General features: G+C 53.7%; 3 protein-coding genes and 1 pseudogene across 4 annotated transcripts; all 4 read right to left on the bottom strand.

Moving 5' to 3' along the window:
• Positions 1–293: 293 nt before the first annotated feature.
• On the bottom strand, positions 294–3,626 carry LOC125685760 (uncharacterized). Its single transcript, XM_048929129.1, has 7 exons — positions 3,520–3,626; positions 2,756–2,962; positions 2,529–2,630; positions 2,202–2,240; positions 2,068–2,117; positions 1,835–1,918; positions 294–1,687 (listed from the first exon to the last, which is right to left on the bottom strand). Exons 1-7 carry the CDS (start codon positions 3,578–3,580, stop codon positions 1,625–1,627), a joined length of 606 nt encoding a protein of 201 aa, XP_048785086.1. The 5' UTR covers positions 3,581–3,626; the 3' UTR covers positions 294–1,624.
• A 297-nt stretch (positions 3,627–3,923) lies between these two features.
• Positions 3,924–9,745, bottom strand: LOC125685645 (uncharacterized; annotated as a pseudogene).
• A 1,872-nt stretch (positions 9,746–11,617) lies between these two features.
• On the bottom strand, positions 11,618–17,582 carry LOC125685779 (signaling lymphocytic activation molecule-like). Its single transcript, XM_048929181.1, is given in 8 exon segments — positions 11,618–12,133; positions 12,305–12,406; positions 12,735–12,811; positions 13,322–13,429; positions 14,329–14,610; positions 14,818–14,931; positions 14,934–15,075; positions 15,077–17,582. Coding segments are annotated over 8 exon segments (1,023 nt in total). The 5' UTR covers positions 15,212–17,582; the 3' UTR covers positions 11,618–12,070.
• A 1,657-nt stretch (positions 17,583–19,239) lies between these two features.
• On the bottom strand, positions 19,240–21,858 carry LOC125685780 (SLAM family member 8-like). 2 transcript variants are annotated; one of them, XM_048929183.1, is made up of 4 exons: positions 21,577–21,858; positions 20,845–21,156; positions 20,516–20,773; positions 19,240–20,306 (listed from the first exon to the last, which is right to left on the bottom strand). In XM_048929183.1, the coding sequence occupies exons 1-4, from the start codon at positions 21,659–21,661 to the stop codon at positions 20,218–20,220; spliced, it is 744 nt and encodes a 247-aa protein (XP_048785140.1). In that variant the 5' UTR covers positions 21,662–21,858; the 3' UTR covers positions 19,240–20,217. The 2 variants fall into 2 exon arrangements, with proteins under 2 accessions (XP_048785140.1, XP_048785141.1); XM_048929184.1 differs by having other exon boundaries at positions 20,845–21,153; positions 21,577–21,855.
• Between the last annotated feature and the right edge of the window lie 977 nt (positions 21,859–22,835).

Raw genomic sequence — 22,835 nt, forward strand, 5'->3', positions numbered from 1 at the left:
AAAAAACCCCCAAAAAAACAGAATTGTAAAATTGTTTTTTTAATATATAAAAAAAAAAAAGAAAAAAAGCTCGTTTTTTTTTTTTTACGGTTTGCAGTGTTAGGAAGTCGGATGGTGTTTTTATTGATTATTTTTTTTGTTGTTGTTATTATTATTGTTTTATTTTTTAAATAGAAGAACTAAAATGATCCTTTTTTTTTTCTTTTTTTTCTTTTTTTTTGTTAAATAAATCCATTGGATATTTTTTGGCTTTGTCTTCCCCCCCTCCCCTTTCCCCTTTCCCCTCTCCCACCTGACATCTGCAGTGCCATATGTGACCTCTAGAGAGCACAATGAGGGGGGATGGCATCCTGCTCTGTGAGCTATGGGACATGGGTTTGTGGGGCTGATGTTTGGAGTGTGTGGGGAAAGGATTTAGGGTTTGTGGAGCCCAGGGTCTAAGGCTGACACGGCCAAGGGTTTGAGGTCAATGGAGCCAAGTGTTTGGGTTTATGGGGCCGTGCTCGTGGTGTTTATGGAGGCGAGGATTTGGTGTTGATGGAGGCAAGAGTTGGTGGCTCGTGGAGCTGTGGGTTTGGGGGTTGTATAGACAAAATGTTGGGTTTGATGAGGCCATGATTGGGGATTTATGGGACCAAACGTTTGGGGATGGGGGGTAGCGAGGATTTGGGGTTTGCGTGGCCAATGGTTGGGGATTTATGGTGCCAAGGTCAGGGTTTCTGGGGGATGTAACTGGGATTTATGGAGCTGTGGGCTTGCAGTTTATGGGACCAGTCTTTTGCTTTATGGAGCTGTGGGTTTGGAGTTTTATGGAGCCAAATTTTGAGGATTATGTGACAAATGATTTGGAGATGATGGCGGGGATTTTGAGCTTTTCCAGGGCCAAGGGCTCGGGGTGAACAGAGCACAAGCAGAGGGCTGAAGAAATACCCAAAGCCTTTGGGACCTGTGTGTTTCCCACCCCACAGCCTGCAAACCCTGCTGCATGCAAGCAGCAGATGTGCACAACACCCACAGCTCAGCACCCACCTGCACCTCCACCTGTGTCACTGGGGGGGGATGCTGGTGGTCCCTTTGCTGTTTTTTCCAGTGCTTTTTGAGTCCCCACTCTCAGCCCCCACCAGCATCACCCTGGGGGCCTGCATGTTGCACTTTGCTGTGCCTGGAGGGAGACGAGTAAGAGGCAGACGGGGCTGCATGATTTCTCCCCCAGATGAGTAATTTAGCACCAGCATTTCCAACCATACTCCTTTTCTCTGTGTGTAAGTCCTTAGCTGCCCCCACTCCTCCTGTGTGCTGGGCCACGTGGGAGTAAACGTCAGCTTGATGCACAGGGTGCAGAAAATCCACCCAGGGTTTCTGGGGCAAAAGGCTGCTTTATTGGTTCCACTGTGACCTATCCTTGGGTGCAGTAAATGTACACGTGTCCCACACAGGTCCTCATTTTGCAGGGAGGTGGCCGTGCATTGGAGCATCCTTTGGCTGGACCAAGGTGGTGTGTGATGCTCACATCCTCTAGCATCCATCTGTCTTCTGCCCAGGTGTGTTGGCACAGTTTGTCCCTCTGGAGTGGCCTCGTGCTCCTTCAGGGTGTCCAAAAGCTTCTGGTTCCCCTGCTTCACCTTCAGTCATCAACAGGAACCCCAGAGCAGAGGGAACTGCCTACAGTGGTGGGATCTGTGGGCTCCTGAGAAGCAAAAGGAGGTGCTGAGCGGGACACAAGCCCTAGAACACTTTGAGAGCATCTGAAACCCCCCGTGCACAATGCTTTGGGTGCACCCAAGGTTGTGCCCCGAAGCTCTGGGCTGATGGCATCAGGGATGGGGTGAAATACCTGGGAAGGCTGTTCTGAGGGGGGGGCTGGCTGGCAGGAGGTGGTCTTGCTCTGCTCCTGGGGCAGAGGGTTGTCTGATCTCTTCTGCAAGAGAGGGACAACAGCACAAAGTGCTGAGCATCCTCATCCCTGTGCACCGCAGAGGGGAAGCTGAGGCACAGAATGCAGCTTGTCCAAAGCAAGTATTGGGGAGGGAGGGGGGATCAGGAAGAGCAGTTGGGGAGCAGCCCCACCTGGGCAGGAGGAGCAATCAAAGCTGTGTCATTTTCTGGGGCAGCTTCATCTGCAATGCAATGAGTGGAGGTGAATCCAAGCAGTAGGAGTGAATAAAGGATGGTCCAGCAAGAAAGCAGCTGAAAAATCTCACCTGAAAAGTCACTGATGGAGGTGGTTGGCTCTTGTGACCCTGTGGGAGAGGGCAGACACATGTTACAATAAGGAGGCTGAAAAAGGACTGAAAAACCAGGCAGCTCCTTCTGAGATGAGCTGGGAAAGTTTGGGGTTTGCTTGGCTCTGTGTTGAGACCGAAGCTGGCCCAGGGTGGCCCAAAAGGTGCCAAACTGAGCAGAACTGAGCCGTGCAAGGGGAGGCGATGCTTTGCAGCGTTTCTGTGTTGCTCTTGGTTGCTCTGAGGTTGCCAACACCCTTTCCTGTGGAGGCTGGGTGGTGCTGGTACCCCAGCACAGCAACTCACCGTCGCCTTTGGTCCTGCGGTAGGTGAAGAAGAGCACGAGCAGAGCAAAGACCACAAAAATGATGGGGGACCAATACCTGATGGGGAAGCCCGATTCATTTCCTATGGGAAGAGACAAGAGCTGAGGGCTCCTTGCCCAAAACAGAGCACCAGTATCTCTGGGGCCTGCAGGACCCTCCAGGGCAGTGGTGCATCCCCGAGCCACGTCTCTTCTTCATGAGACTCACGGGTTTGGTTCCCTGGGGCATCTGCTTGCAGTGGCACAGTGATGGTGGTGAGGTTCCCAGCATCAGAGGGGCTGGGGAAGCCCACTGGTCTCGTTGTCATCCCACTCACATCCCTGGTGGCTGTGGTGGGAGCTCCCATAGCCTCTGAGATATCACTGTGCTGGGTGATGTTGTTGTCCCCCTGATCTTCTCCCTTGAGGGCGAGTGCTAAGAACAAAGTTCATTAATTCACATTAGGGCTGAATAGCCTCAGCAACACCAACACTGAGCTTTCAAATGTCAGGAGCTCACGGTAAGAGCGATTCAAATCTCCCAACTGCTCGCTAACGAAGAAGGCGCTAATGAGAGCAGCATTGTAGTGGGGGCTGTGCATAGTGGGGAAATGACACCAGGGGATTTTTGGAGCCACCAGCATTGTGCTGGCAGGGAAAGTGTGAGAGTGGTTGTACCGCAAGGCTTTATACCTCTGGCCGGGGTGTGCAGGATGTTTCCCAGCAGGCTGAGCGTGCATGAGCGTCCATGACAGCATGGGAGCATGCAGAGAGCCCCAGAGATGTGCAAAGGGCTGAGGACAGCGATCAAAGCAAAGATTGAGCTCGCAGTTTGGCTTCCTGGAGCCTGGCTTTGCAGCGGTCGCTCTGTGTGCCGGGCGTCACACCTGCTGCCTTCACACCACACCACCCACTCTTCTCCCACTTCCTCCTCTTCCTCTTCCCACCTCACCCTGGGTTTTGGAGCAGCCCCCGGCCCCCAGTCTCACTCACCAACACCCACACAGAGCACAGCAAGGCAGAGTCCCCCGAGCCCCGCTCCTTTCGCCTCCATCCTTTCCTGAGAGCCCCTCCCCTGTGGCCCCGCAGTGCCTTCCTTCCCCTTTTTTGCCCCGCCAACGGCTTTCTGTGAGGACGAAGGTGTTGGCAACATCACAGGGTGATTCATGGCCTAAAATTATCCCCGGGGGCATTTCTGGAGCTGTGATGGGGCAATGGAGAGAGGGCGATGGAGGTGGCGATGCCTCGGTGCCACTACATTGTGCACAGCCCCATCCGGCAGCAGAGGGCTGGGACAGATTTGGTGCCACACAGATGGAACCCTTTGGATAAACACATGATCCACAGAGCATTAAATCTGTTTTTAATTGATGGGTACGAATCCAAGAAACAGAAAAATGAACCGTGTATGACCATGCTGTGAAAATGCAGAAAACGCACCGTGGGTTTGTCAATAAGATGCTTTTCATCAAAAAAAAAAAGAAGCAGAAAGAAATGGAGCTCAGATGTGTCTTGCATTTCTATTCTGGCAGTTCCTAGAGGGCTCTCCTGTGCCAGGCACTTCAAAGGATCTCCGGTTCCATCCCTGAATTATTCAGTATCCGTGCAGACAAGACAAAGAGCAGGGGAAGCAGCACGTGGGAAGATGTGTCCGTCTGGAAATGGATGTCGAGGGGCACTGGGACAATGCAAAGCAACACATTCCCCCCTTGCAGCCCAGCCATTGCTCAGGAGCAGCCCCAGCTGTGCTCCCCATGCAGGATCTAAAGGCTGGGGGCTGCTCAGGGGGGGTTCAGAGCTGCTTGCAACAAAGCTCCAGTGTTTCACATACCAGTATATAAAAGGAGTTGTGCAGAATGGCACCAGGCCACATTCCCTGTCACGTTTTCCGCTGAGATTGAACCCCCCTCCCTCCCAGTGCAGCCTTGCACCATCTCCTGCAGGACCACGCATAGCTGAACTGCAGCACAGAGCAATGCTGGGTGTAGCGATGGGGGCTGTGAGGTCACTGCAAGCGGTGCTGTGGAAACTCAGTGCACGGCAGAGGTGCGTGTTCTCACACTTGGTTTTCTACCACATTTTGCAAAGTGTTATTTTTACTTTCTTTGCTCAGTAACCGAAGCAGTAAAGTATTCAGCAAGTTAAAAAGCAAAAAAAAAAAAAGTGGCTGAAGAGTCTCATTGAATCCTCCCATCCCTCCGCACAGCCTCTGCTGAGGCTTCTCGCTGCAGGAGCATCCCAGCAGCAACGTCTCTGCAGGGCAGGGCTGGGTGTGCAGCCACAGCTTTGGTCCATGTCCCCTGGTGTGGCCACAGAACACAGATATAGGATCCCAAATCTCACCCAGATGGCAACACAGCATCAGATCTCTTGTCCCAGATGAGCACTGTGTCCGTGATGGGGACGGCTCCCCAGCGGCAGGGAGCGGATCCGTGCTCTCAGCAGGCATTGTGGGCACTTCAGGGCTGTGCCATGGGATGCAGCTTAACGACCATCAAGTAAAGGCTTTTCTCTTGCTCCCAGCACCCCAGAGTGCTGCTGCTCATCTTCTAATCATCTGTCTGCAACTGCAAACAGACAAAGCTTTGCTTTGGCTCCTGGGAGCTGTGCCATCCCATGCCTCTCTGCATCAAGGCACTGTGATGCTGCCATGGGATGAGCTGCTCCATCCAACTGTGGCCCAGACACGAGGTCTCAGGGTTTCAGCACCCAGAGATGCCCACGAGCATCAACCCACCCTGGGCTATGTCTTGAAAGGTGGCATAAGTGGTTTTGAAGGTCACCATCCCTGAGGCTGGCGACTTCTTTGGGTCACCTTTCCGTGCCTGAGGGAAATTCCATGCGTGCATCTGTGGAAAATGTTATTTAAATGTTTTCAGGGCACAGAATGGGCACAGCACCATGACTCTAGGCCCCCTGAGCTCAGTGGGAAGGAACACATCCCAGGTGGTCCCTGGTGGCACAGGGGAAGCGCAGGCAGGTGGCTAAGGCTGTCCCCCATTGAGTTTCCAGGAGGAAGCAGCAATTGAAGTTGGGGCTGTCCTTCCTCTGTGTCCCCACCACACATCCCCTGTGCTGTCCCCACCCCGGGGCTGTGCAGAACCATCCTGCCATGCACAAAAAGGACAGGGATGGACTCACCTGCTGAACAGCACCCACCTCAGCATACACCGTCATGTACTCTGCTGCAGCCCCTGCAGAGACACACAGGGGGGCAGCCCCAGTGCTGGCAGCAGCATCACTGCTGCACCACTGCGATTCTCCTCGCCGAGGGCTGCAGGGATCCCATGCAAAACCACAGCCATGCACCTGCAGCCAAAGGCAGCTAAAGCAACTTGCCATGACAATCAGCTTTTTATTCTCATGCAGGATCCACGGCTGCTTTCATGCTTTTTCTTCTCCATTTTAAGTACCATTTCAGAAAGCATGGGTGTCAGCACATCAAACAGAGAAGGAGAGTGGGTTTACATCCTGTATTTGGGGTTTGGGGTCAGATTTTCAGTTTCTATCATCTGAAACAGCCACATGGACTTCTGTTTGTGCAGCGTTTTGCTGTTTGCCACGACGGGCTGGGCCACAAACAACAGCTCCAGGTGCTGGATGTGCCTGCACAACCCACTCATGCAGGAGCTCCCCTGTTTACATCAGCTCTATTTCAGCTCATGGAAAGAACAAAACCTGCACATTACAGAGGTCCACAAGATCCCTTCTCGGAATCAGCACGCAGCTGTGACAGTGATGTGCGTGGCACATCCACCACTGAACGGCCCTGGATGCCAGGGAGGTGGAAACAACAGTTGGTCCCGTAGGATTGAACAGCACCCAGTTCAGTGCTGGATGTGGACCCTGAGCCTCAGCATCTGGTGGAACTGATGCAAAGGTTTCTGCAAAGCCCCCAAAAGCAAAGAATCCAGGCAGCATGAGTTTTGGGCAGCTGTGGCAGGCAGGGGATGCTCAGGTTGGGCAGATGCTGCAGGGGCTCATTTCTCTTTCTGGATGGGGCACAGCCATCTTGCTGCTCGACTTCTCTGCACCCTGCCTGGATCCCTCCTGTCCCCAGAGTCCCTCAAGCTTTGGAGATGCCCTCATGGCTCTGGTCTTTGCGCCACTTCATGGGGAGGGCACAAAGTTCTCCAAAAAAGGACCATAGGCAACTTTCCCTGTCACTGTGCATGCAGGGTGAAGGCATAGTTAACACTGGGGGCTTGCAAGCCCAAGCACGACTAGGAACCAACACTGGGATCACAAGGACAAAAGGGGTGAAAGCATCTGGAGCTCTGGGAACAACTACACTGCCAAGGTGTGGTGATGGATGGTTTTCCTCCAGATCTCAAGAATAAACAAGGAAGGAGGCTGAGGGAGACAGGAATCCTACCTGCTCTTGGAGCTGCAGGAACCAGATAGGTCATGGCTGCTCCTGCCTGGGGAGAAGTGACACGGGGCTCCTGTTAGCAGCAGCCCACACACTGCCAGGCAGGGAGCTGTGGACCTGCACCTTACTTTTTAATTTAACAGTGGTAATGATGATAGCCAAGAGTAAGAGCAGTCCAATCATCAATCCTGCTATGATGACTGTGTGGCTGTTGGGAAGAGAAGGAGGTCCTGGTAACGACAAAGGGATATGCCAGGCACATCCCAAAGCAGCTCTGCTCAACATCAGAGCAGGGATGCTTCAAACCCTGCTAAACCCTTCCTACCTTGCACCACTGCTCCCCCCAGCTCTGCCTCCTTGCTGCACACCCCCATTCCACTCTGGGACAGTTGTGGGGCAACCCAGACCTCCCCTCTTGATTTTCCAGTGGCAAAAAGAGTGAATGATGCTGAAGCTGCTCAGAAAGCCTGGATATCCCCCAGGAGCTGTAGGAAGAGGTAAACTGCTCCGGCCTCAAATTCCCCTGTCTCCAGCATGGATTTGGGGCAGCATGGCAATGGCAGTGGTGCCTTGGGGACCCTGTGACATTTGGGGACCAGATGCAGACAGATGGCAGCTCACCAGAGCAGGGATGCAGGCTGTGCTTTCTGATGGGGTGGGGGAGAGAACAGGGAAGAGAGGAGAGAAATTAATGCTTCAATAAAGCCCCTGACTGGGGACCTTTTGCAGGATGTGTCCTGTCCCCAGCACATCCCCAGCACATCCCCAGCATCCCCCCACGTGTGCATCCTTTGAGAGCTCTCACCTGCACAAAGGGCAGAGGGAAAGACAGTGGCATTGCAGCTGCTGACGGGGCTCTGTGCTGTGCAGGTGCTTCAGATCTGCAGGGTTCTTCTGCCACTCCATCACCACCACCACTCAGATCCCTGTCTGTCTGGCTGATCGTTGTAGCTCCAAAAGAAGGAACTGCCCCCTGGGGGGGTCCACAGTGCATTGCAGTTCCACGCGGCGCAGCTCACCATTCAGCTCCAGCAGCTCACCTGTGAGAAGTGAAGGGGCTGTCAGCAAATTCCCCCACCCCACTTCCAGCCTGGGGCCAGAAGCAAAAAACACTCATGGTACACATGCAGGGTGAAGTTCATATTGACCTCGTTGTTTTTTGTTAAGTAGGTGCCACTCCTCCTCAGCTGCTAGATGGTGAGCTGCTGTTGTTGGGAAAGGCCATGCAGAACGCGAAGGATTTGTCAGAAAACACGAGTTTAGGAGATGCCCCCAATCTGATGACCAATATGGGTTCATCACGGAAGCTCCAGGTCAAGTATTCTCCTATCAGGTTCTGAAGGTGGAATGTGACAGACTTGCCCTCTGCCCCAGCTATGTCCATACCATTGCTGAGTAGAAAAACCCAGCTGAGACCAGAGGAGGGGTGCAGGGCTCCAGGGTGCTGCTTGTGAAGCCCTCCACCCTAGGGGATGGATCTTTTTTTCCCTGAGCCTCTTCTTGCTGTTTGTGCTTTCACATCCCCTAAGTACATGGCTGCACCAGGAACATGCAAGGGGTGAAGCAAAAGCGCAAGGAGGAATTGGGATCAGCTTGGAGAAGTCAAGCAGGTTCCCTCTACATGGCAGATGAGATGGCCAAGTTCACCTAAAGGAGCCTGTGGAAAGCAGGTGGCCTCTTCCTTGAATTTGACACTTCCCACTTCTGAAGAGGGAGAAGACACTGTCCTGTTATCTTTCCTACTTCCATTTTAAATCCCCTCTGCCTTGCTTGAACCTGGAGTGGAGCTTCTTTCCCCCTTACAGCTTGGGAAGAATGGATCTTGGCACCAGGAGGCGTTCTCTCTCCAATGCTCATTTTTGAAGCCAAGCAAAGGCAGCTTTGCCCACACCCCTTCCCTGGTGAAGGCTCCAAGGACAAGCTGCCCTGGCCATGGGGAAGTGTTGGTGGGGGAGATAAGGATGGAAGGGATGGAAGTGCTGCTGCATGATGCATGTCCTTCAGTTCCCTGTCCAGGCTGATAACAAGGGCATGGAGTCACCACCAGCATCACAGCTGCACCCCGTTGCCCCTGCAAGTGTCACAGCCAGCTGCAGACCCAACATGAAGCATTGGTTTCTGATTACAAAGAGCATCTCTGTCCTGTAGGGACACCATCATGAGCCAGCACCTGGCCAAAGACCCCAGCAGGACTCAGGGACCTCTCCTGGCTCTCCAATGCTGATTGGGAATTCATGTGATTTTCCCTTTTGCACTTCTCTCAGGTTTACTTCTGTGCCCAGGACATAACGAGACACACAGATCTTCCCAGTGTTCGTGGCAGCTTGGAAATCAGCCAGAAAGCTGTGCTTCATTTTCAGAACCAGACCTAAATACTCCATAATGAAAACGTGAGAGCTGGAGGTACTGAAAACTCTGAAGCAGCTCATGGGTGGCAACAGGGCAAAGACCCCGAGCTCAACACAGGAGGGCTGCAGAAGGATGCAGAGAGCAGCAGCGTGGTGCCAAGGCTGGAGCTGGGAGCTGGCACTCATCATTATCTGCGGTGGGATCAGGACAAGATCTGGGATCTGCTCAACTGCTTTGGGACAGCACAGCAAAGCCCTAATAATGAGTTAAAAAACAACATCTGTCCTCACAGAAGGCACTGCACTGTGTGCTGATGGCTCTGCATGAGACAGAGCTGCCAGAACTCTGTTCTCCTGGGTGTTCCCAAACCAACCCTGGCTTCAGGATCCCACCCTCCCTCCCATCCACGAGGGAAGCGCACATCTCACCCCTGCTTGCTTACTGGAGGTGGAAGGTGAGCAACAGGCATCAAAATACATCCAGCTGACCTCACAGCATAGCTGGGTGTGCTCTGCTCATATAAGAACCACTGCTTGCAATGACAAAACGAAGTGAGAGTATGACAGAATCATCAGAAACAGAACTCTCACATCAGCCCAGCTCCAACACATTCCCACTGTGCTGGGAAAACTCAAAGGATGGTGACGCCCCCCTGGACCAATGCATCACCACTCCTTTGGAAAAGGAATTGTTCCTAAAGTCCATTCTGATGCCACCCTCTGCATCCAACCCCATTTGGGCTCACCCCAAATGCCATCCCTAAGGAAGGCATGCGTGATAATGGAATTCTTCTGAGCCCAGCAAGCTTGCAAGAGATGCGTGATGGAACTTCCCATAGTGTGTGCACTTTTTGGTAGGCTGGGAAAGAACGGAGCAGTCAATGGGGAGCGGTGTATTTCGGGGCCAGATCTGGGTGAAGCCCGGCTCCCAGCTGCTCTCTGCCCTGCTGAGAACACCGGTGAGCACCGATGGATGGAGGTGCGCATGGTCCCCCTGGTGGCTGCCATCTCCATGTAGGGACGGCAGCCACCGCTGCTCCCGGCTGGCGCAGCTTGAGGCCATCACCTGTCATCATCTCATCGCTGTTTTCTGGGTGAAGAGACCAACCCCCCATCCACGCTACATCCTCCTTTTAGAGAATGGGAGTCATAAGGTCTCCCCTGGGCCTCCTTTTCGGTGATAGGGTGCCTGGGGGGTTTCTGCATTAACCACACCTCGCAGGCATTTCACTGCCCACCTGCAGGTCCTTCTGCTTCAGCTCAATTCTGTTTCTCAGAGGGTTTCCAGGTGTTCCTGGTGATCTTAGGCCCTGATCCAGAAGGTTCAAAAGCTTCGAAGCAGAACCCACAGGTTGCAGTGCCGGCTGCTCTGCTTCTGGCTTTGCTCAGGCTGGTCCTTGTAGCCCAGAGAAGAGAGCATTGCAGCTTAACCCACGGATTTCCTTCCCCCCATCACTTCAACTTGATGTTCCCATTGCAAAGAGGGTTGAGGTGCAAGAAAATCCTGTAGGGCACATGGAATGAAAACCAAAGGTGAGAAGCCTCCAGGCAGAGCGTGGCAGCAGTGACACAAGGCATGATCATGTGTGTGAGCAGTGTCACACCCAGCAGCATGCTGGTGCTCATGGACCTCCATCACTGGGGTATGCAGTGTGAGGGAGATGAGAGCCAAGCTGTCCACCTGCACAAACTGCTCTGTGAGCACATCTGGCAGTGGTCCTTACAGCAGCAGCACAGCTCTGCAGACTTCTCAGAGTAAAGGGATGGAGAGGGAGGACTCACATGGTGCTGGGGGTATGGATGGCTGTGCCAGGCTGGACAGCAGAGGGTCAGATGAAACACAGCAGCCACTTCCCCAATTTGGCTTATTTTGGGAAGCGGTCTGACGCTGGCATCATATCAAAATTGGAGGGAAGTGTGCAAGGCCAGATGGGGATGTCTGGCTTCGAACTTGTGATGATTCCTCTGCTGGGGTGAAGGAACAGGCTCAGCTGTTGCTCTCCTCCCCAGTGCTGAGCCATGGGAGGGTGAGCAGGAGCAGCGGATGTGATCAGCTTCTCCTGTGGGTAATGCAGGCACTTTTTCAGCACAAGGTGCATGCAAGTTATCATTGCTCAAGACAGAAATAGTTACCAAGCCCTTAAGGGAAGCTCCTTCTTTGTCCCATGCTGGTGGTGGACAAGGCAAAGAAGGAGTAATGAGGATGTGCTCCTGGGGAAGCAGCATCATTGCAGACCTCCCAAGAAAGCAGCTCAGCTGATTTTTTGCTGAAGTAATGGGAAGAGGAAGCTTGAGATGTGTAGAAATGCAGTTCTTTCCCCCCAGAGCCTTACCCAGCTGCAACCCTTGCGTGCTCTTTCACAAGCCTTCCTGAAAGATTTCCCCATAGCTTTATTTTCTCTAGCAGGTGAGATCGGCCGCGCTGCCTGAGCCCAGCAGCGGCACAGTTGGAAAGAGCCGACAGCCCTGAACCACCCCTTGTCCTGGTGCTGTACATGGTGGGCACACGGAGCTGCCCATACCCCTAAACTCAGCCGGACACCCGGCCCAGGGGATGGAGAAGCGATGCGGCGCTTCCCACGGCCACGGGAGAGCTGGGAGAGCCGCGGGGGCTCCTCGCTGTGACACCTCGAAACCTCCTACGGGGCACCTTCTGATTCGTTGGTTTTCTTTTTCTTCTGTAGTTCGGCAGTCCACGTTGTCCCCTATGGGCTCCCCCTGGCGAGTTCGTCCCTCCGAGCGCTGCTGTTGTCTCGTCCTGTCCCGGCGCCGCACTCTGTGCTTTCTTTCCTTCCTTCGGCCATACACGTTGCTCCAGCGATCATCACCGCGATGCTTTGGGGCCGGGAGCAGCGTGTCCCATTTCCACAGGGATGGGCAAAGTCCCCTGCAGGGATGCAGGGTTTGGATGCAGGGTGCGGTGGCGGAGCCGGGTCCTGCCCCACGGGGAGCCTCAGCTGATGGGAAGCATCACACCACAGGCTCCGTGTTGGGGCTCTGCAAGGCAAAGTGAGGGTGAGCGAGGTGCTCAGATCCACCTCAACCCCTTTCCACTTACCTGAGAGCTGTGGGGAGCCAGGGATGTGCCAGTGGCTGCAGCATAAGTGGTGGTGCAGGTGGGGTGATCAGTGCCCAGGGGGCTGCAGGGGGACTTGAGCTTCTGTACAGGGAGCAGAAAGTGAGCAATAGCAGCCAGCTTGCTGCTCTCCTCTTCCTCCAGCACTACAAGGCCTCCTGATAGAGTTATCCCCAGAGCCATCTTGGGATGCTGAGGGCTGTGGAGATTGCAGCACCCAGAACAATCCCAGAGTAAAGCAGCCCTGCTGGAGGTGACACTTGGGAAGCCCACAGCCACCCCACTTCTGAGTGGGTATGACCTCACTGTCCCCTGTTGCAAGGCTGCATTGGCACCCTGTGCTCCAACCTCACCGCCCATAGAGCTGCAAGGACACAGCTCTGGGGCATTGCACCCTACAGGGCTCACTCACCTCCACCCACTGCACCTCAGAGTAGATGATGTGCACTGTGCTGTCCTCAGCCAGAGGCAACTGCTCCCTTGGTTGTCCTGCACCAGGAACACAGCAAAGTCACCACGGGGATGGGGGGAGCAGCAGGACCCCCACTGACCCCATACTCCTCCCCCCGTGAGTTTCCCAGTGGTTTCCCATGTTGCATCCAACCCTGACACAGCTGTTTAGCTATGGGCTCATTGGCTTGGTGAATTTGTCACTGTTCAGGGTGTTCACCCTCACCAGGGCATTCTGCAGAGATGTTGCTCCCTTGAGCTTGGGCTGAGATCACACGTTTCTCCTTGAAGCTGTGTGATATCATCACAGAAGCGCAGCATCCGCACAAAGCCCTTCAGGTCACATACTAGGCAAAGCAGGTATCTATGTCTTTTTTTTTTTCTTCTTCTTTTTTTTAAAGCTGCTTTCCTTCCTGTCTGTTACCCGATGCTTAAAAAGAAGCAGGACCCACTCAGCCTTCCACCCATGGGAGCAGGGTAACGCAACACAAGCCTCGGGGAGCTGTGAGCTGCTCCTGTCACCCCTAAACCTTCACACCCTGCACTCACTCATGTTTGCAGCCACATAGGCCACAGTGAAGGCCCCGGCAAGCACCATCAGAATCATCATGGGCAGCACCACCCCCAGCAGCAGCAGCATCCCTCTCCTCCAGCTGCCTGTGGCTCAGAGAGAGCGAGGGTCAGCATCCAGCAGAGAGAGCTCATCGTTAACCCCACCCCTCCCTGTACCTTCTTGCCTATTTATGGGGCTGAGGATTTCAGAGAACGATAACAAGGAGCAGGAAATGCTTTTTTTTTTTCTCTCTTTTGTTTTTTTTTGAGCTGAACTCTTTATAGTCAGCTTCAAAACGCAACAGCCAGCATAAAAATGTCACTGAGGGGCGGATGAGGCTCTGACACTTCTCTGGAGGCTTTGTGGGGAGCCCAGGGGCAGAGCTCTGCACCTCCAAGTCCTCCTGAAGGGACAGAGGTTGCCACACATGTAAGTGTTACAGGGGCGTCCCTGCGTGTGTAAGGTTTGGAGGGACCCAGTGCTGGGAAATGCGCCTTGCAGCACCTCGTATCAGCATCTTCCACTCTTTAGTGAGACCTAGAGATGATGTGGGGACCTTTGCCGGGCACAAGGCATTGAGAGAGCCCCACGTGGGTGGGGGACAAAGAGGTGGTGTCACCGCTGTGTCCCCAGGGTGAGGGGCAGCCACTGCATCACACAGCCACAGCAAAAGTCCCCACGTCACAAGGGAGGGCAAGAAAAACCCAATGACAGAGAGCATGATTTTGGCCTCAAGAGCCTCATGGGGGAAGTTGAGGTTCTCATCATCCCCAGCTCTCCTGGTGTGCAAATCTCATGCGTTTCAAATGGGCCTGGTGCAGCGGGGCGCAGCGAGCACAGCTCGGCGCTTGTGGGAACAGCCATGCAGCCCACAGAGGTGCTGTGGCTTCTTTTCCTGCCAAAGGTTCCTTCGAGGTGAAGAAAGCAGTGTGAAAAAATCCCCCACGGGGCTGAAGGTGGGGGAGAGAGTGGAACCAGGGCTGCTGCATCCCCGGGGGCTCACCTTGCTCCTTGAATCTGCAGATGGAGGAGTGGAGGGCGGTGGTGAGGCGGCTGACAGGGTTGCTGGCAGTGCAGGCACGAGGCAGGGTGCTGTTGGTGGGGTCGGAGGAGAGCAACAGGAGGCTGCCGTTGTGGGTGTAGAGCGACGAGGTGCTGGCCTCAGAGCTGGCCCAGCTGCAGGACACGTTGTCCCCTTGTGCTGCTGTGCAGTTGAGGGTGACCGTGCTGCTGTCATTGGCCAGCATCCAGTCGAGGATGTGGATGCTGGGATCAGACACGGGTTCTGGATGGAGAGAAGGGATAAAGGCTGAGAAATCCTATCGAGCCCTCCTGCCATCACCTGGAGGTGCTGCTCCAGTGCCAATTCTGCCAGAGGCTCTGGAAATGAGGCTGAGGTCTGCCTTCACTAGAAGGTTCTGGAAGGGTCTTGGGCTCACCGCCACCTCTCAGCCCAAAGCTCCCACCATCCCATCAATGCAATGTGTCTCACCATACGCCACCAGTCGGATCTGCTGGTTTTTCTCCCCCGCTTCCATGGTGACAGAGTATTCACAGAGCTGCTGGTCAAGCCATTGGGTGCTGAGGATCTCCAGTGAGAAGTTGGGTGGAAGAGAATCTGTCCCAGCTTGTCCTTGGTGTAGTTACCTTTGTAGTATGTGCACAAGTATTCCTTGCTTAGTGGGTTTTCCACACTCCTCTTCCATGTGACTGTTCCAAAGTGCTGGGTAAGATTCTGGAAGTAAGGGGAGGATCCCCAGGACTGTTGCCTTCCCCAGGGTGCCAAGCACTGTCTCCATCGTCCCACAGCCTAAGCCTGGAAGGAGAGCAGAGATGTGTGGGAAGAGCCTGGAGGAGCTGTGACCCCTCTGGTTACAGAGCTGCATGAGCAGGGGACAGTGCTGGGATTGCCCTGGTAATCTCACGTCAACCCCTGTGCAATGATCTGCTCGTCTCTCTACTGAGGTGCCTCATCGTGTTTTCAGCCCGAGCTCTGGGTTGGGCACCACATCCTGCCCCAGTGACAGTGGCCCCACACTCCAGCAACCCCTGCGTGCCCCGAGGGTGTGTGAGCGCCACCAGTGGCAGTGGTACCTGGTGCACACCAAAGCACTTTGGTCACCAACCAGCCCTGGGTTGCTCGTGGGTTGCCTCTGGTTGTGACCATGATTCATAGTTGCCTGCAGCCCCCGTGAGCCGTGGGCTTGTTTTCATAGGAAACAGTGTGGGGATGACACCAGCTCAGCACTGCTCACCGACAGAGCGTGGAAAGGAACTGTGCCACATCACCCTCATGTCTCCTGCCCTCTTCTTTCCAATGGAGCAAGGGCTCATCCCAGAAGGGAAGAACACAGAGCAGGATAATCTTGGCACAGATAATATCCCTATCTGCTTTTACTACAACACATCCACTAAATCCTCAACTGAACGCACAGAAACTGCTTCCCTCCCCCAGCACAAGTCCTTGCCACTGCTTATTTTTTTCTCCCTCCATGGCATGAAATACAGCAGCTTCAGTGCTGTCCCTGTGAATTACATCTCCGGGATGCCGACCCAGCCATGCAGAGTGGCTGCTATTGCACAGGAACGCAGCAAAGCCCAGCATGAAGCTGGAGGCTGCATTTTCTCAGTGGCATGGAGCACAGCGGTTAAGCTCCTGATTAATTACTGAATGGAAAAGCCTTTTTTGAAACATGGTAGCAAAGCCCTCAGCCTGGTAAGCTGCAGCTCCCAGGGAGAGGAGATGCTCCCTGGGGGAAGATCGCTGGGATGTGGGACTGGAGGTTATGAGAGGCCAGGAGCAACCTTATGGAGCAGCTGGGAGAACGTAGGCATAGTGCAGGGTCCAGAGCAGCCCCTGAGTCAGGAATTGCATTCATGGGACTTTCAGAGTTCTGTCCAGGCAGAAAAACCCAGGGGGATTTTGAGGGCAGGTATTCTAGTAACTGTGAGCCAACAGAAAGGAGGCAGCCCTGTGCTGCTGCTTTGCCAGGCAGACCTTTCACTGCGTGCCTGGTGAAGGTGCAGCAGCACATGGGGACACGTGTTGCCTCCAGGAATGGCACTGTAAAGAGGGTCAGGGCTCAGCCCACCTCCCCACGCACTGATGCTGCTATAGATGTTCCATTGCTCAAGTACCACCTCCCCCCCAACCAGCACCCAGAGCTGAGACCCCTGGAGAACATCCGCCAGGACCTGCATCTCCTGCTCCCCAGCCCAAAGCACCAGTGATACCCCATGAAAACCCGTGGCAGAGTATTTCACCACTACATATATGCTCCAACCATCACTGCCTTTGTTCATTCATCACCTTTTATTCTCTCCTCCCTCAGTCTGACTATAGAGCACATTAGGGATGCGCCACACATCCCACCTGGAGTCAGGAGCCGTTTGTCTTCCAGATGAATATTTACATTTATCCACCTGCCCACCCAGCCCACAACACACCATTTCTAATACCTGCCGACCCCCAAGCCATCCAAACCACACATTTTGCAGATGGCAAAGATATACGTACTCCAAACCCAGCAACAAGAGATGAGCAGCCAGAGCAACGCTCTGCAGCCCGTGCCTCAGCTCACGGAGCTGCTGCTGGAGTGGAGTTAATATCTGCTGCCATGCTCATTATGAAAACAGGTGTACTCAGATCAGAGACACTGCTTTGGGCCACGCGTTTCCTGTTTTTTTGGCTGAATGATTCCGTCTCGAGTGGAAAGTATTCAAAGCGCTGCTGAACGCATCACTGAAGAGCGATGAAGGGCCCAGAGCATCGATTTATAGCTTTCTTCAGAAGTACATCATCTGCCACAGGCCCTTAACTCACTCTCTATGAGAAAAGGAAACGGCCAGCACCAAGTTCACTTCATGTATGGTAACAGATTCCCAGGGCTACCCAGCATCAGCTGGGGCAGAGGATGCGGCACGAGCACAGCCCACACCTTGCAGCAGGAAAAACAGTGAATATTTGGGGATTAACCCACTCCAGGTGCAGGGGATCCAGCGTGGTCCCAGTCTGCAGCCTCAGCTCCAAGGCTTTGCTGCAAGCAGGAGCACAGGTGGTCCTTAAAGCCCACAAGAACCTCAACCTGAGCACTGCGAGGCTCCAGTTTGCTCCCGCAGTGCTTAAACCCATCCCCCCAACTCTGGTGGGGTCTGGGAATAGGGGCAGTATAATCAATGGAATATACAGATGTTATAATTAAGAAATAGCCAGGAAACTTAGGCTAAGTAAGATTATTGCAACAGGAAGACAATAAATGGAAAATGCTTACCAATGCTTTAGGCTCACAACATTCCCCACAAGGAGCAATTTCCAGGAAGAGATTCTTCTTGCTCAGTGGCAGTCAGCACTTAAATGGGGTCTAGGAGAGGTGAAGCCAGGCTCTACCCCTTCCAGTAGCACAGGTGAATTGCCTTCATCTGTGCTCCTGTGGCTGCCTCATTGCTTGCCTCAGGTGGTCAATCGGAGGTTCAGGCCATGATTCAACAGCTCCCATACAGGGGCTGTCCTCACTGCTGTGGGCATTCCCTGGTTGAAGGAGGAGGGATGGGTTATGGATGGAGAAACATCAGATATGAACAGAGCAGGGGTGGGATATGTGTGAAACATAGGTGGAATATGGATAGGATGGAGCAATACGGGATATGAACGGAGCAGGGATGGGATGTGGATGAGATGTGTGGGATGTGGATGGAGAAGGGTCAGGATGTGGATGGAACATGCATGGGAAACAGATGAGACATGGATGAATGTGGACGGAGCAAGGATAGGACATGGATGGGATGTGGGTGGGACAAGGATGGGGCTGGGATGGGATGTGGATGGAGTAGGGATGGGGCATGGATGATACATAGATGTGAAACGGATGGGACACAATTGCAGCATGGTTGGGGCATGGATGGGACATGGGACATGGATGGGACATGGATGGGACATGGATGGGATATTGGTGAGACATGGATGGGACATGGATGGGACACTGGTGAGACATGGATGGGACTTGCATGAGGCATGGATGGAGCAGGGACAACGCTCAATACACACCGAGGCTGGAAAAACTCCGCCTGCACGTTCCATTGCTGGAAAGGGGTGAGAAGATCTTGGTTGTTTTTGTGTTTTTAGTGGAATGAATTATTCATCTCTGCCGCTGCTCAGCGCCGCTGCTTTACAATGGGAGAAGGGTTTTTTCCTATTACTCTTTTCAAGTTTTTGTTACTTTTTCTCTCTTGTTTTGCGGAGGAAAGCGGAGGCAGCAGCATGAAGCACAAATTCCTCTGTTTGTTTTAAAACAGACCACATTTAGGTGTCAGGATGAAATAAAAGCTGCAATTTATGCCTCCCACCGTTTTCCAGAGGAGCCGGGCTCTGAGCGCTCCATGACTTTTGTCACCAATAAATTATTTCTGATGCTAAAAGCAAAGCTATGCCCAAACCCACATCGGACCAACCCGTGTCCTGCAGGGTTGTCCTTGCTCAGAGAGCATCTGGCTGAGCACCAGGCAGGGCAAGCTGATGCCTCCGGGCTGGAAAAGCATGTGAGGCACTGGGAAAATATCACAGAGGGGAATTTCTGCACAAACTCACATTGGTGCTGGAAGCATCGGGCTGTAACACACCAGGAATTACCCTGGGCCTCCCAATTAAACATGAGCTGGAATGACTCCTGCTTGTTCCTGGTTCTCAGATGAGCCACCAAGGACCCCCGGGAGGTGGTGCTTAGGGATGGTTCTGGGAAGTGGCCCAGGGACTGCTGTGGAATGGCTCCTGTCCACAGTGAGGGCAGTGGGGATAAAATCAACTCCCCCGTCACCCCCAGCCCCCGACATCAAACCACAGCCCAGAGGAAAGGAACAAGAGAAAGGAACAGTGAGCAGGAGGGACAAAACGCGTGCACCAAAAACGTGAGAGCTACAGTGAAAAGGAAACCATTTAATTCATCACAGCACGGAGTCCCTCTGCTGCTGTCTCAGAATGAGAAACCCCTGCTCTGCCTCCCAAGGGTGCCCCAGGGGCTGGTTTTGGACCCTGAGATGCCCCAAGGCCATGGGGAGCCCCCAGGAAGGGCTCAGCTCTCCCTGCATGTCCTATGGTTGAGGAATGGACTGGTTTTGAGCAGTTAACCATCAATTTATTGATTTGTTTTGCTGGTGTTCTCAAAGCATCGTTGTGAAAGACAGTCCCTGTGGCTGTCATGGTTTTTCATTGATATTCCATATCATAACATCCTGCAGTGAACTGTCAGAGCTGGGAGGGCTGTGTTTCCTGGTTCCTGAGAGCTGAAAGCCACAAATCCTATCAGCTCTGGTCATTCCCATGTAGTTTCCAGGAGGGGGGATGTGACATAAACAAGGACTTCCTTCTGACTGTGCTGCCATCCCACAGCATGGTCAGAAGCCCATGTCCCTCTCCCATTTGTTTATCACCTTTGATTCCTTTTATACTCTATCATCTCACAGTCCTTTGCCAGTTCTCATACGTTAGTTTCTCTTTATCTCAATCAAACATCCCACCCCATCGTGGAACAAGAGATTCCAATGTGGCCCAATGGCACCCAGTGTGGGGCACAACGATTAGGAACACTGCTGAACACCTATGGTGCACTGACAGTTTTGGCAGATATTTAAGGGAGGAAGGCTGCAGCTCTCTGGAACCCCTCCCAGCTCTAACAGTTGTCATGACGTGGAATACCCATGAAAAACCATTCACGGTTGCATAGCAAAGATTGAGATGTTGGCACAGCACGTGGGTCACTGGACTGCGTGTCCTGGGTGCTGGTTGTGATGGATTCCTGGAGAACTGCAGTCTCTCAATGGTCAGAGTGCTGCATCCACGCTGGTCCCGCAGCAGGAATGTGACAGTGGAAGGAGGATAGGCATCAACTGTGATGCATCGTTATGGTGGAGTGAGCAGGAGAAGGAGGAGACATCCCAGGGACACCAGCACGCTGGTCTTGGTGGAGGTAGTGGCAGCAGAGGACTCAGCTGGAGGTAGAGGGAGAAATGGGGCAGCAAGTTGGACCACCATAGGGCTCACAGCCCCACTTCTCCATCAGCCCAGGGGCTCCTCCACCTCCAACCCAGGGGAAAAGGGGCACCTCCCAGAGACCACCTCCAGCCTCACAGGGACCCCATATCACTGCTGCTGGGCACTCCTTGAGCCAATGCCCTCTCCCACCTGTCCCACTCAGTACCTTCCCAGGAGCAGGGATGCCTGTGGATCAGCCTAGAGCTGTTGGAGGAGACGGGATTCTTGGCTACACAGGTGTAGACTTCCATCAAGGGACTGAAGGTGAGCAACAGCTCACTGCCGTTATTTGATGCGATCCTCTTGGGAGGCAACCACTCGTAAGTGACATCCGTCAGCCCCACTGAGCAATTCACGGTGACTCTGCAGCTCTCCGGGTTGCTCTCATCCACCACGAAATTTATGGTGGGTTTGGGGACCGCATCTGCAGGAGACGGGGAGATGTCACAGCCACCCCATTCCCTGCAGGTTGCTAGGACCACCCCTCCAACTCACCATACACCTGCAGTTGGATGCTTTCAGGGTGCTCTTTGCCCGCACCATCCTCCATATACACCCAGTAGGTGTTGCTGTCGTTTTTCTTCAGGTGGTCCATCCTCAGGGTGTTGTTGGAGAAGAGTTTCAGGCGACCCTTGTAAGGGCCATTGGGGTAGCGGACCTTTTTCCCATTCTCATAGATGGCAATTTTCAGTTCCTTGCCAAAGCGCCACTCAACTTTCTGGAAGGAGCCCTGGGTTCTGGGGATGAGGTAGGCCACCCCCCCGCTAAGCCCTTTCACGTGTGTCTGGTCCTGCTGCGCCCATGCTGCTGGGAGAGCACAGAGCTGGTCTACTGGGGCAGCTGGGACAGAAAGTCACAGCCCCCACCTCTTCCACTCCTTTACAGGCTCAAAACATCCTGATATTCAATTTCCCTTTTCCCTCTGCTCATTCCCCTCCCAGCTCACTCGCTTCCAGCATGATGGAACAGGGGGGTGTCCCATGGGGAGCGATCAGACTGCAGGATATCCCAGCAGATCACATCTGGGGCACAAAATGGGGACAGAAAGAGTAAAAGGAGAGCGTGGGGTGGGGATGCGAGCCCCACACATCCTTCCTGCACACCACCATCGCCATCCCCACCAGCATGTTCCTCACCAGCATGTTCTGCAGCACCATGGCCCCAATTAACGTGGACCCAACCTACGTGGCCCCCGCTCAGCATCGCCCCGGAGGAACCCAGACGTACCTTTCACGAAGAAAACAAGAAGCTGCCCCGTGAGCACCACTGCCGCCTTCATTCCATGTTGGTGTCCAAAATCCACACCGAGCATCTCAAACAACCCCCCCCCAGCAGCACCCCCCAGCTGCAGGTCTGACTTTTCCACTTACAGAAACATTTTCATGAAGCCATAGCGATCGCCAGCTAATATCACTAAAACTGAAAACCAAAAGCTGCCCGTTTTAACTTCTGCTGACGCTCTGCAGGGCGTAGGCGTGCTCTACTTCCTCAACCCTAGTTTCTGTCACAAGGAGACGTCAGAGAGACCACCCAGTCCCTCTATCATAGAATCATAGAATCACCAAGGTTGGAAAAGACCTAAAAGATCATCCAGTCCAACCGTTCACCTATTCCCAATAGCTCCCACTAAACCATGTCCCTCAACACAACATCCAGTCTTTCCTTGAACACCCCCAGGGTCGGTGACTCCACCACCTTCCTGGGCATCCATTCCAGTGCCTGACCACCCTTTCTGAAAAGTAATACTTCCTAATGCCCAGGAATGTCACTAACAAATGAGGTTTTTAGCTCGTTATCTTTCTGCACTGTTTGAAGCAGTTGGTCCTCACTGAGACCCCACTGACGATGAGCACCAGCACCTTAAGCCTTATTCCAAGGTAACGACTGATTCTGTTTGTGGGGGCAACGGGACAAGGACACATGGCAGAGCTGCAGAGCTCTGAGCTGCTGACTTCCAACTCCAGCTCATATCCATCAGGAAGGAGAGCCAGTGCCTGCAGGAGAGGTTTCTCACCTCCCTATCCCTCCTGCAAAATGAGGCAGCAGCCTCAGCCCCTTCTGTGTGTTCTGCCCTGGATTTCCACCCATGCCAACACGGCACTGTGCCCCGACCCCATTCAGAGATCCACCTCCTGCTGTCGAAACAGCAGTGAGTCGGTACTGACAGCACAGGAAAAGACTTTGCTCGCCCGGAAGAACGAAGAAGCCCAAATCCCACGTGGCTTTGCATTCGTTTGCATTTTGCCTTCCCCTACGTTAGGGCCAGAAGTACTTTGCTCCCTCCCACCTGGATGCCTCGAGGTGCGGATGATGGCACCAAGCAGCAGCACGGCTCTGCCTGAGCCCCAGTGAGCAGCGCCCACCCCCCGAATTTCATGTTGTGACAGCAGCCCCCCAATCCCCCCCCCCCCACCTCTACCATAGCAGCCTCTTAGCACGCTCCCCATTAACGATCCCAATTAACGCTCCTTTCGCAGGGAGCAGAC

Source organism: Lagopus muta, chromosome 29 (genome assembly GCF_023343835.1).
Source record: "Lagopus muta isolate bLagMut1 chromosome 29, bLagMut1 primary, whole genome shotgun sequence".
Lineage (NCBI taxonomy): Eukaryota > Metazoa > Chordata > Aves > Galliformes > Phasianidae > Lagopus > Lagopus muta.